The sequence below is a fragment of the Miniopterus schreibersii genome (genome assembly GCF_964146895.1).
Source record: "Miniopterus schreibersii genome assembly, chromosome: 8".
In the NCBI taxonomy this organism is placed as follows: domain Eukaryota; kingdom Metazoa; phylum Chordata; class Mammalia; order Chiroptera; family Miniopteridae; genus Miniopterus; species Miniopterus schreibersii.
The window spans coordinates 7998277-8010744 of record NC_138109.1 but is presented as its reverse complement, the minus strand read 5'-3'; the positions used below and the strand labels follow the sequence as shown (position 1 = coordinate 8010744).

Here is a 12468-nt window from a genome sequence, read left to right as displayed (position 1 = left end):
CAGGGCTCCCTTTCTGAGCCAGGTGAAGCCACAGACATGAAAGCAAGAACAGAACCCACACAGTCCAGAGGAGTCCGTGGGCATCACCTGGTTTGCATCTGTGCCTTCACCCAGCCCAGTTCCTGAATAAGACTGTGGGCCAGAAGGCAAAACAAACAGCCTGGTTCCAACACCTGGGTTCCAATCCCATCCTTCTCTATAACCTCTGACCTGGTCAGAGGGCAAGGCTTAGCCATGGTGGGCACAGGACTGTCTGGCCAGCATGTTACTCCGGGTGGCTCACCTGGCTGTCCTGCAGTTTTTCCTTTCCTGCTCCTGTGTGCAGGTTTTGTTCCCTCTGCTTAGTATGCATGACATGACCCCTCCCCTTTGTTCACCAGGCAGAGTCCTATTCCTCTCCAGGAAGCCTCCCCTGAGGCCTGCCCCTATTTCAATATATAACTTGTCAGCCTCATGTGTTGAGTAGTACTGTCCTTGAGAACCAGGGCTGGGGCCTGTCTCCATCCTGTGTCCCCACACCCAGCACAGGGCACAGAATTTGCCAAACTGAACCCCTACAGATCAGCTACGAGGCCAGCAGAGCAATGATTGGTGGGAAGCAGCAGTACCCGTTTTTTCTTCGTACCATTCCCATTGATAAGCACCAGGTGGAGATCATGGTGTTGCTGCTACAGAGGTTAAGGTGGGTCTATATCTTGCTGGTGGGCAGTTACAGTGACTACAGATAGCTGGGAGGGCAGGTGCTGGAGGACCAGGCCACCAGAAGGACATTTGCATCACCTTCAAGGACATCCCTGCCCTCCTCTGCCCAGTCAGGCAATCAGAGGATGCAGAACATGATCCTCTGCCAGGCCTGAGTAAGGACCACTGTCATGGTCATTTTCTCCAGTAGGCAGCTGGCCAGAGTGTTCTCTAAGTCAGTGGTTCTGGCCACCCTGACTGCCGGTAGGCAGCTGGCCAGAGTGTTCTCTAAGTCAGTGGTCCTGGCCACCCTGGATCGCCTCAGAAAACTGGGCCATCTCCACACACATCAGCAGCATGCCTGGGATCAGGGGCACCAGTGCGGTATTGCATGTGGCCATCCAGCAGAGGCTTGACCCTGGCCTGAAGAAGTTTGAAAAGGCCTATGTCCTGGCAGACAAGAGGGCCCACAGAGTGCTGGGTTTTCATGGCACAGAAGATGCTCAGCTCTGAGCGTTCTCTATGACCTCCACTTACAACGTATGTCTATGCAGTGGCCCATGCCCTCCACCAGCTCCTGGGCTGCGTCTCTGGAGCCTGTCCCAAAGGCAGAGTATATCCCTGCAGGTAAGGCTGCCCAGCCTCTGGTACCCCATATCAGGGTGCTTACTTGAGGGAAGCAGGATGGCCACTCCTTAGCCAGCCTAAGTGTTGGGGGTGGTGGACAAAGGCTACCAACTAGAGGGCTGATCCCTTCTCTTATCCTTTTTAGCCTTGAAACCAGGGCTAAAAACCCCTGTAAAGGGGTCCCTTTTAGGGGCCTCTTCTCAGTCAGGAGGCTGTTTGGAAGGGTGATGAGGCCTTCTGGGAGAGATGGGGGCTGTCAGAAAGGGATCAGAACTTCCAGACAGGCTGAAATTGCACAGACACAAGCCCAACAAGGCCCCAGGCACTTGTTTTCAGAGCAGTCTGGGTCTGGGAGGGTCAAAGAGGGTCAAGGAGGAACAGCCTGTGTCATCTATGGTTGCTCCACCATCCCTTCCTATTTCAGTTTCTGGAACAGATCTGCAAGGTGAATTTCCTTCTACACAGGACATTATAACATTTAACCACAGTAGGGACCCCCTCAGCAACTATAACATAATTACCTGGGACTGGAGTGGCCCCAAGTGTACCTTCAGGGTCATAGACTCCTCCACGTGGTCTCCAGTTTGTCTGGACATAAATAAGACCAAAACCCAGTGGCACAAAAAGGGTAGCCAGGTAATGGGGATGTGTCACTCACCAGTGATTGCCTTAGGGGCAACCTGGAGCCTGAGGGCCATGCTGACACCTCACACAAGCAGGAGGGGCTCCCATGTACCACATCTCCATGGTTCTACCCAGCCCGGCCAGGGAAGCTCCACAGGCTACCAGAAAGATGCCCGGTTGCCACTGGTTCACACAATCGGGCTCTACCCTGGGAGTGAGCCAGGAGGGCAGATGCACAGATTCTGTTTTCCATTCTACGTGTGAGTGTCCCTTGAGTTGGGCTTTTCCGTGCAGCTACAGAACACCTGTGGCTTCTTGCAGATGCCTATGTCTGTGTGCTCTAGTGACTGTCTTGAAAGGCACCATCAAGCAACTGGGTTTCCACACTGTTGCTTTGAGTGTGTGCCCTGTGAAGCCGGGACCTTCCTCAACAAGAGTGGTGAGAGACCAAGCGAACGACCTGGCACTCCTAGGGTCTGTATAGCAGGTGAAAGGATCTCTCTGGGGCTACACATGTACACAACTGACCCCAGAACCAGGGCCCGTCACTTAGCTGCCAGATAGGTACAGGTTGGAGGATATCTACTACCAGACATTTCTGATGAAGCAGAAAGAAACAACCAGTTGAAAGCCTCAGCCCAACTTTGTCCTTTATTAGACAGCTCCCAGCTCAACTCCTACAGATGCAATCTTATCCTAAATTTAACTTCTTAATCCAAATGGATATAGTTACGTTCTCATTGTACCTTTCCATGCTATCCCTCTATTGTCCATGCCAAAGACAGATAGTACCTTGAACAACTTGGCCCAAATGCAGGTACTAGCAAGTCTGCAGCAGAAAAAAAGAGCATACTCCACCCAGAGGTGTAAGGTCAAGATCAGAAAGTAAACTGAGGTAGCTAGGGTGCAGCTCAGAGCTGGATTCTAGGGGCCACATTCTTTCCTTTTACTATCCCCGTGGGAGTGGGAATCATCTCTCCTGTCCTCAGTGATTCAACTCAGAGAAAACACAGAGCTGCAGCTCAGGAAGGTGAATTTGTTTAGTGCAAGTGCTGGACAGAGAGATGCAAATACCTTTTTGTTTGTTTGTTTATAATCCTCACCCGAGGATATTTTTTCCATTGCTTTTCAGAGAGAGTGGAAGAGAGAGAGAGGGAAACATCAATGTGAGACACATCCATTGGTTGTCTCCCGTTCGAACCCTGACTGGGGCTGGGATATCCAGCCTGCAACCGAGGTATGTACCCTTGACCAGAATCAAACCTGAGACCCTTCAGTCTGAGGGCTGACGCTCTAACCACTAAGCAAAACTGGCTAGGGCACAAATGTCTTTTCTTTGGGGCTGGCTGCTCCCATTGATCACAGCCTCACTGGCATGTGGGTCGAGCTACCAGGGTAAGGCCCTCCCTAGGGACTTCTTGGCACCTCATTCTTAACTTGGGAAATGTAGGCACACAGAAGGGTCCAGTCCCAACTCCAATAAAGAGGTGACATGTGCCTTAGCCGCGTGGCTCAGTTGGTTGGATTGTCCTCCAGGGGACCAAAAGTTTGCAGTTGGATCCCTCCTACAGGAGGCAACAGATCTATGTTTCCCTCTCACATCGATGTTTCTCTGTCTCTTTAAATAAAAATCAGTAAGTATACCTTCTGGTGAGGATTAAAAAAAGAAAAAAAGAGGTGATATGTGTGTCTTGGTTGCGCTTCCAGTCTGGGCGAGAGCGGGGCCTTACCTTTCCAAGCTAGAGGCAGTCGAAAACCTGGAGAACTTGCCCTGGCCCCGCCCCCTTCCTTTTCACATCCCATTGGCCGTTTTCTTCGTGGCCCCGCCCCAAGTGCTGGCGCTAAAGCCCTGCGCCGTGGAGGTGTATCCCGCCCCTCTCCCCGGCTGGCGCGCCCTGACGTCACGTCCGGCGGCGGAGACCGCGGCGCCTCCGTAGGGTCCCCTGAGCTTGTAAGGCCCGGGCAGTTGGCGGGTGGGGTCGTGGAGTGGATGCGTCTGAAACCGGTGGGGCCGGAGCAGGGAGGACCGGCCAGGTGAGGAGGTCGGGGTGCGGGGCGAGAGAGGGAAGGGCTGCGGGCCGTTGTGAGCGCTGACGGAGTGTGACCGCAGCCGCCTTACGTCCGGCCGCTCGGGACGTGGGGGAGCGGCGTGGGCTTTGCTCACCTGTCTGCAGCCGCCGCCCTCCCCTGTCACGGATCCTCTCGCTGTGCCAGGCCGATCAGTTCGTGCTGATCCTCTGCCTTTTCAAACTTTAATTCTTTCTATCAACGCCCCATGACGACCCTGCCCTGTCTCCCACCGAGCCATGCCTCCTTCCCACACCTAGTCCCCTTGCACCCCCGCCACCCACTCTCTAGCCAACCCTAATATGGGCTGCTCACCTGACCCCCGTCCCCAGGGAGGCTTTCAGACTGTTCCTGTCTCAGCATGCACACTCTAATCTTGATCTGAGCCCTCGTTGTGGTAAATGTTACTGTTTGAGTAGAGGCCATCTCCCCTCTCCCTCTTCTCAAATCCAAGGGTTTTCTCTTTTACGCCAGGGTTGGGTTGGCCAGGGTGTCACTTCTGCCTTCCTCCCCTCCAGACAGACCATGGACGGTTCCTTCATTCAGCATAGTGTGAGGGTTCTGCAGGAGCTCAACAAGCAGCGGGAGAAGGGCCAGTACTGTGACGCCACCTTGGATGTGGGAGGCTTGGTGTTCAAGGCTCACTGGAGTGTCCTTGCCTGCTGCAGCCACTTCTTCCAGAGCCTCTATGGGGACGGCTCAGGGGGCAGTGTTGTCCTCCCTGCTGGCTTCGCTGAGATTTTTGGCCTCTTACTGGACTTTTTCTATACTGGTCACCTCGCCCTCACATCAGGGAACCGGGATCAGGTTCTCCTGGCAGCCAGAGAGCTTCGAGTGCCAGAGGCTGTGGAACTGTGCCAGAGCTTCAAGCCTAAAACCTCGGTGGGACAGGCACCAAGTGGCCAGAGTGGGCTAGGGAAACCTGCCCCCCAGGATGTGAACAGCCACCTCAAGGAGCTGGCAAGCTTGGAGGAAGAGGAAGTTTCAAGGACCGTGGGTCACGTCCCCAGGGATCAGGAGCTCAGCGGCAGTAGCAGCCCTCAGATGCCCCAGCTTGGTCTTCCTGCTCAGATTGAGAGCCCCTCCTTCCTTCGTGGGAAACTCAAGCAGGCCCTGAAGCTTTGTCCCTCTGAGGACAAGGAGCCTGAGGATTACAAAGTGCCCCCAAGGCCCTTCGAGGCCGAAGGTGCCCAGCTGCAGGGCAGCAGTAATGAGGTACTGTGCCCAGGGTTCTGGAAAGGGGAGGTGGGTGTAGGGGGAAGAGACTGACACTTTTCTGGCATAAGCTGGACCCCAAGGTTAGAATCTGTTATGTGGGTTTGAAATAGGCTTTGACCAAACATAGGAAGTTGGCTTTGTCCTGCAGCCTCAGGCTGACTTTTTTACAAGTCTCAGCTGTCTGTGGTTGCCAGCTTCTTGGGGTGGAATGGGTGACGTCAGGGTTACAGATGTTTCCCCAGGGTCGTGAAATCCAGCCAAACTTCTAGTTCCCCACAAATAGAGCCCCTGCCCTCTAAATGCAAGATTCTGATGCTGTCTGCCCTGGGACCCTGAAGGGAACAGTCACAGAAAGAGGGACTCATCTGGGGATGTGCCTGGGTTGGACCTTGGGATGGAACTGAATGGAGCTGGCTGCTCTGTACATTCACCCCAGAAGCCTGCTAATTAATTTGGTGACTGCGCCCCTCCTCCTGCCTCTAGTGGGAAGTGGTGGTTCAAGTTGAGGACGACGGGGATGGCGACTGTGTTTCTGAGACGGAGACTGTGCTGACCAGGAGGAAATCAAACGTACTCAGAAAGCCCTGTGCTGCTGATCCAGCCCTGAGCGCAGGTGCCCTACCAGCCGAGCCCTCTGAGAACAGAAAAGGTACAGCGGTGCCGGTTGAATGCCCCACATGTCATAAAAAGTTCCTCAGCAAATATTATCTAAAAGTCCACAACAGGTAAACATTCTGTTTTTCTATTTGCTTTTCCTGTCTGCCATTCCCATGTTGGGGGAGGGGACCTGCGCTCCCCACTTCTGGGCATGTAGTCCAGGGGCTCCATCTCAGACCCACATAGTTCCTGGTGTGGGCACGCCTCTGATCATCAGGGAGTGAGAACCTAGCCTTGGGTCAGATTCCTTCGTCCCCTTCAACTGTGGGCCCTCTGGTTGGAGTGGGTTTGTGGACATCTTGTCAACAGGTTCTGCCCACTGTGAACTTTGATCTCCAGCTGGCTTGTGCCAAGGGGATGAGAGAACCCTGTGGCCCTGTGTTGTGGCTGAGGACCCACCTTAGATACTTCTGAAGCCTCACAGTGTGGGCTTTGGGCCAAGATGTTAACCTTTAGAGTTGGTGCTGCCTGCATTTCTGGGGAAATGTTAGCCCCAGGATGTCAGTGGAGCATAAAAGACCATTTGTCTAAAGCTGTAGTGTTTAATAAGGAAACCAAATGCCACAAGAAGCTGTTGTAACTTAAAGTAAAAGTAATTACAATGAAATAAATTCAGTTCCTCAGACATACTAGCCACATGTCCTTGGCTGCCAAATTGTATTGCACAGGCATAGAACATTTCCATTACTGCAGGGTGCTGCACCAGATTCTCTGCAAGGCCTCCAGGGATGGCAACTAGGTGACATGCCTTTCAGTCCTTCCACTCCCTAGCTCAGGACATCACTGGTCCACCATAGTGCAGTTTCTTGCCAGGTTGGGTCCACATGCATTTTCTCAGTATGACACACTGGGAAGTGACTGGTCACTGACTGGAGTTGGAGCAGGGAGGAGGGGAATCTGTTTACACCCTCTGCTTTGGGGCAGCTGCTGCCAGTGGATTCTTTGGGAAAGTCCCAGTGTGGGAGGCACCCTGGGGTGATCCACATCTCCTTGTGACTCCCCAGTGTAAGACTCCAGTGTCAGCACTGCCCCATCCCCACCTTGGGCTGCAGGCTGCTAGACTGGCCCTAAGAACTGGGAGGGGGTGATGGCCACCTGAGGTAATTGGGATGGGGGACAAGGACAGAGGATGAGAGAAGCATCTGACCACTGGCAGGCTGTAAGAGCTCTGGGTGCCACTAATAGGTTCCAAGATCAGGATTCTTTTTGTTCATTCACTTAACAGCTGTCTGCCAATAGCTGACAAGACTGTTCTGGCCCTTGGGATACCGTAGTGAACAAAACAAAGAGCCCTTGGACTTTGCCTTCCAGTGTGGCAGTGCAGACTGTCACCCACCAGACAGTCACTTTACAGCAGGTGGAAGGTGGGAGGTACCACAGAGAAAAACAACAGCGGGACCAAGGTCTGGGGAGTTCAGGGAAAGGTCAGGTTGTAGTTTTATTTACTTTTTTGTTGTTGTTAATCCTCACCCAAGGATATTTTTTCCATTGATTTTTAGAAAGGGAGGGAGGGAGAGGGAGAGAGAAAAAAACATCAATGTGAGAGACACATTAATTGGTTGCCTCCCGCGCGCAGGGCTGGAGATCGAACCTGAACCCAGGTACATGCCCTTGATGGGGATTCAAACATGAGACCCTTCAGTGTGAGGGCCAACACTAACCACTGAGCCATGCTGGCCAGGGCAGGGCAGGGCAGATTGTAGTTTTAAAGAAAGATTTGAACAGACTCCAAGCAGGTGAGGAAGTTCACCAAGTGGATAGCTGGGGAGAGTGTTCGGGTGGAGAGAAGAGCCAGAGCAAGGGCTTTGGGGTGGGGATGAGCCCGTGGGTTGGCAAACCCTAAGGTGGGAGACCTGGGGAGTGAGGCCAGCAAGGTAGGGAGCATGACAGCTATACCTCTACCCTCCCCAGACCCCCAGGCTTTTTCTCAGGTGGAAATACAAGGCATTGGAAGGTTCTGAGCAAAGTGGTGATGAGATCTCACTACTTACGGGTTCCTCTGACTACTGAAGTTTAAAGCTATCAGGAGGCAGGTGTGGGGCAAAGACAGGAGGCTCAAGTAGCAGCCCAGGGGCTGGTGTGGCCGCACTAGAGGGTAGCTGGAGGTGAAGCGAAATGATCAGCTCTGGCCACAGTTTTGAAGGTGGAGCCCACAGAAGTTCCAGGCAGATTGAATGGTTTCTCCAGTGAGTCTGGACCCCAGGGATTGTTTCTGCCTTCGAAGAGATGGGCAGAGTTCCGTGGCGGCCCCTGGGGCTGGAGCTGGGGGGGGAGGAGGGTTTCTGGTCATTGGGTCCCCTCCCCATCCCCTGCAGGTTCACCAGCCATGTGGTGAGCCACTGGGAGTCACAGGGGGCACTGTGAGGGTGATGCAGGAAGTTGCTCAGCCCCCACACCCCCTGTGGCTTCTTGTGGCAGGAAACACACTGGGGAGAAGCCCTTCGAGTGCCCCAAATGTGGAAAGTGTTACTTTCGGAAGGAGAACCTCCTGGAACATGAAGCCCGGAATTGTATGAACCGTTCAGAACAGGTACTTGTGGGCTGGCTCAGGTCCTTGTGGGCAGGGGCATATAAGCTTTTTTGTTCCCGCCATCAGAAGGGGCCCCCAGGAGACTTAGATGGGACAGTAAACTCGAGAGCTGCAGGGTCCTTGGATGCTGTCAAGTTTGCTTCCTGGTATTATAGGTGGAGATACTGGTCCCAAGAGTGAAAGGGACAGCCCAGGAGGCATTTTGGGTTTGCCTGTCAGGCCCCTGGGCTTTGGAGAAGGGGCACCTTGGTGAGGGGGATGCCTGCTGGGAAAAGCCACCTGGCCACTCCCTTCACCCCACTGGCTCACCCATGTGGTAGGGCTAGCCAAATTCTGCCCCTGTCTTCCTAGAGGCCTGTTGCCAGGGGCAGGGCTGCAGGTAAGGCCACTAGGCCCCTGCCCCCGCCTGCTGGGCCTGAGAAGGGCCTGGTGTGGGTTTGCAACAGTCAGGGTCAGGGCAGGCAGGTTACGTGTTGCCCTCTCCCACCCTAGTGGCCCCTCCTCGGGTAGACTCCTCCCAGCAGCGAGTGGAAGCCCGGGCAGAGGCCACCGTCGCAGGCAGAGGCCCCTCCTGATGCCGGCCCTGCTTGCCCCTCACACTGCCAGGTCTTCACGTGCTCCGTGTGTCAGGAGACCTTCCGCCGGAGGATGGAGCTGCGGGTGCACATGGTGTCCCACACAGGGGAGATGCCCTACAAGGTCAGGCTTGGCCTGTCAGGAGCCATGGGCCAGGGGCAGCCCCAGGATCCCTCCCACTGAGCCCTTTACATGGGATGGTGTCAGGTGACTCCCCCTTGCCAGCTTCAAGGAGCCCAGCCTTCCCTGCCCGTCTAGTGCCCCCATACCTTTGGGCTGGGCCACTGGTCCTTTTTGGGCCCTTGGGTCCTTCCTTTCCATGGAGGGCAGGCTCAGCATCCCTGTGGGTAGAGCATAGGGGCCTTCCCAGTGCATCCTTCACTCAGATCAGGGAGCCTCCCAGCATATCTGGCTGGGCCCTGCCCTCTGGTCCCCCCATAGCCCAGGGGTGGCCGGAGTTGTGGGTGCAGGCTGTCTCAAGTGCCTGTGGGCCTGTTTTCCAGTGCTCCTCCTGCTCCCAGCAGTTCATGCAGAAGAAGGACTTGCAGAGCCACATGATCAAGCTGCATGGAGCCCCCAAGCCCCATGCTGTAAGTGCTGGGTGGTGCCAAGGGCTGGGGCCAGCACACACTGACACTGGGACTGTAGCTGCTCCAGAAGGGTGGTTTTGCATTTCTGCCATGTGAGGTGTCCTGGGGTGGGGTAGGGGGGTGAGGCTCCTAGGGCAGCCCTGCCCTGCCCTCACCCTCCTCCCTCTGTCCGGTCCCTTCTGCCCTGCAGTGTCCCACCTGTGCCAAGTGCTTCCTGTCCCGAACAGAACTGCAGCTGCACGAGGCTTTCAAGCACCGCGGAGAGAAGCTGTTTGTGTGTGAGGAGTGTGGGCACCGGGCCTCGAGTCGAAACGGCCTGCAGATGCACATCAAAGCCAAGCACAGGTGGGGGTTGGCCCGTCTTCCCCCAGGGCCTGGCCCTGTGCCTGCTCTAGGCCAGCAAGTGGGCCGGGAAGGCAGAGTTTGCTTACACATGGAACAGAGTGCCCTCCACCTGGAGTGTGGTGCCTGCAGGGGCATCGGTGGGATGAGCAAGTTTGCCAAGCATGGGGGTAAGGATCCAGGCTAAGACAAGGCTTTGTACCTCCCTGGGCAGATTTTGTTTCCTGAGGCTCCAAGCTGGAGTTGGTGCCCCTTTCCTGGTGCTGCCCAAGCCCTCCTTCTGCCAGGCAGCTCTTCAAAGCCTAGGCCCCTCCAGTGACTCAGGCAGGCTTGCTTCCGCCTTGGTTTCCTTGGCTTGGGTCAGGAGGGCTCCCAGTTGCAGCAAAATGAAGGCGGCCACTTCCCTCGGTGATGGTTTTGCCTGTGTCCCCGACCCGGACAGGAATGAGAGGCCATATGTCTGTGAGTTCTGCAGCCACGCCTTCACCCAGAAGGCCAATCTCAACATGCACCTGCGCACACACACTGGCGAGAAGCCTTTCCAGTGTCACCTCTGTGGCAAGACCTTCCGCACCCAAGGTGAGGCAGGCCTGTCCCCTCCTTGTCCCAGGGTCAAGGCCCAGAAATGGAACCCTTGTCTTGTCCCCACAGCCAGCCTGGACAAGCACAACCGCACCCACACTGGCGAGAGGCCCTTCAGCTGTGAGTTCTGTGAGCAGCGCTTCACAGAGAAGGGGCCCCTGCTGAGGCACGTGGCCAGCCGCCACCAGGAGGGCCGGCCCCACTTCTGCCAGATCTGTGGGAAGACCTTCAAAGGTACGTACCTGGGCTTTCAAAGGCCTTTACCCCTTGTCCTTCCCTGTAAGTCCTGGGCAGAAGAGAGGCCCCAGCCATCTCTATTTCTTGCCCACCAGAGCTGGAGGGTCTCTACTGGGAGACATCAGGTGCAGCTGTGGCTTTCACCTGCTCCTACATGGCAGGGAACCTTCTTGCCAGTGACTCTCTCCCATTCCTCATGGTTACCTGCTTTGACTCAAGCAGAGGGGGTGGAAGCTTCCAGGGTCCTGTGTGTCGTGACCTTGGGGTGGCACTGTAGTCTGGGTTTTCAAGCAGCAGTTGAAAACCCAGAAGTCTCTCAGCTCAGGGCAGGATCCTGCTATTTCCCCATTTCCCGCCCTTCCTAATGCCTCTCCTGCTGGGGGTCCCTTCCCTCCTGCAGCGGTGGAGCAGCTACGTGTGCATGTCAGGAGGCACAAGGGCGTGAGGAAGTTTGAGTGCACTGAGTGCGGCTACAAGTTCACCCGCCAGGTAGGCCTGGGGTCACCTCCTCCTGCCCCTCGGCCCCTCCCAGCCCAGCTCTGAGCCCCCCCTCCCCCTAGGCCCACCTGCGGAGGCACATGGAAATCCATGACCGTGTGGAGAACTACAACCCACGGCAGCGAAAGCTCCGGAACCTGGTCATCGAGGACGAGAAGACTGTGGTTGTGGCGCTCCAGCCACCTGCTGAACTGGAGGTGGGCTCAGCTGAGGTCATTGTGGAGTCCCTGGCTCAGGGTGGCCTTGCCTCCCAGCTCCCTTCCCAGAGACTGTGTGCGGAGGAGAGCTTCACAAGCCCAGGCGTCATGGAGCCCTCACTCCTCATCACAGCTGCCATTCCTGAGGACTGTGACACGTAGCCCTCCACCCACCACAGCCCACTTAGCCCCAGCCCCCAATAAACCACATGACTTTGGACTCAGTTGTTTCAGCCCCTCCAGCGGTCTGTTCCCCAGGCTACTCCAGGGCTGTGCTGCTTTCCCACCATCCCCTAGAAGAAATGGTGCCCTGGCTGATACTCTGCACCTTCCCACCTTGTCAGACCTTAGCAGAGTGACACCGGGCGGGTAGTTTTGGGGGCCAAGACTGTCGCCCAGGACATTGACATCTGTCTCCCCGTCCTCATTTGGTCAGGGTTTTAGGACTGGGAGCAGGGACCAGGTCCAGCAGTAACATTCCTATTTCCCTGAGCTGCTAGAGTCAGCCAGAGTCCCCCTTGATGGCCTCACTGGTTCAAGACTCCTGCCCAGTTAGTGTGTGGCTGAGCACAATGGGGGACCTGGGGAGGGTTGGGCTCATGGCTAAGCAAGCTCTGGACCCCGGCTGGCTGCACAGAGAGGAAAGGGCCCGGGTTTAGTCAGCTTGTCCAAGAGGCCTGGGGTGCAGACAAGGCCAGGCCTAGAGTGTTGAGATGTTCCGTTTCTATGACATGGGGAACAGTGGGGTGGGGTGCTGTTTGCCATGGGTGCTGGAGGCAGGTTGCCTCCAAATTCCTTCCCAACTCATTTTAGCTCTATAGCCTGGGGCCAGTTACTAATCACTTCATTTCCTCATCTTTTAATGGAATTAGTAACAGTACACGCTTCATAGACAGGGTTAAAGGAGAGCCCACTGTTCCAGTTACCCACTGCTGGAGAGCAAACTCCCCAGACCTTCCCTGGGGAAGGGGCCTGCTCGCAACATAGCTCACTTCTGAGCATGGCAGCCGGGTGCCAACAGCAAAAACTCCAAGAGGCCAAA

General features: G+C 55.6%; 2 protein-coding genes across 3 annotated transcripts; both read left to right on the top strand.

The window, feature by feature from the left end:
* Positions 1-584: 584 nt before the first annotated feature.
* On the top strand, positions 585-3869 carry TAS1R1 (taste 1 receptor member 1; the record flags this gene model as incomplete). Its single annotated transcript, XM_081144344.1, is given in 14 exon segments — positions 585-725; positions 729-759; positions 762-793; positions 795-854; positions 858-941; positions 979-1145; positions 1147-1189; positions 1195-1220; positions 1222-1301; positions 1304-1308; positions 1733-1769; positions 1772-1944; positions 2254-2371; positions 3766-3869. Coding segments are annotated over 14 exon segments (1101 nt in total).
* Positions 3822-11651, top strand: ZBTB48 (zinc finger and BTB domain containing 48). 2 transcript variants are annotated; one of them, XM_081145809.1, is made up of 11 exons: positions 3822-3966; positions 4518-5214; positions 5701-5942; positions 8293-8404; positions 9011-9103; positions 9484-9570; positions 9761-9915; positions 10355-10491; positions 10564-10728; positions 11132-11220; positions 11292-11651. In XM_081145809.1, the coding sequence occupies exons 1-11, from the start codon at positions 3923-3925 to the stop codon at positions 11586-11588; spliced, it is 2118 nt and encodes a 705-aa protein (XP_081001935.1). In that variant the 5' UTR covers positions 3822-3922; the 3' UTR covers positions 11589-11651. The 2 variants fall into 2 exon arrangements, with proteins under 2 accessions (XP_081001935.1, XP_081001936.1); XM_081145810.1 differs by lacking the exon at positions 9011-9103 and having other exon boundaries at positions 3826-3966.
* The last annotated feature ends 817 nt before the right edge of the window (positions 11652-12468 follow it).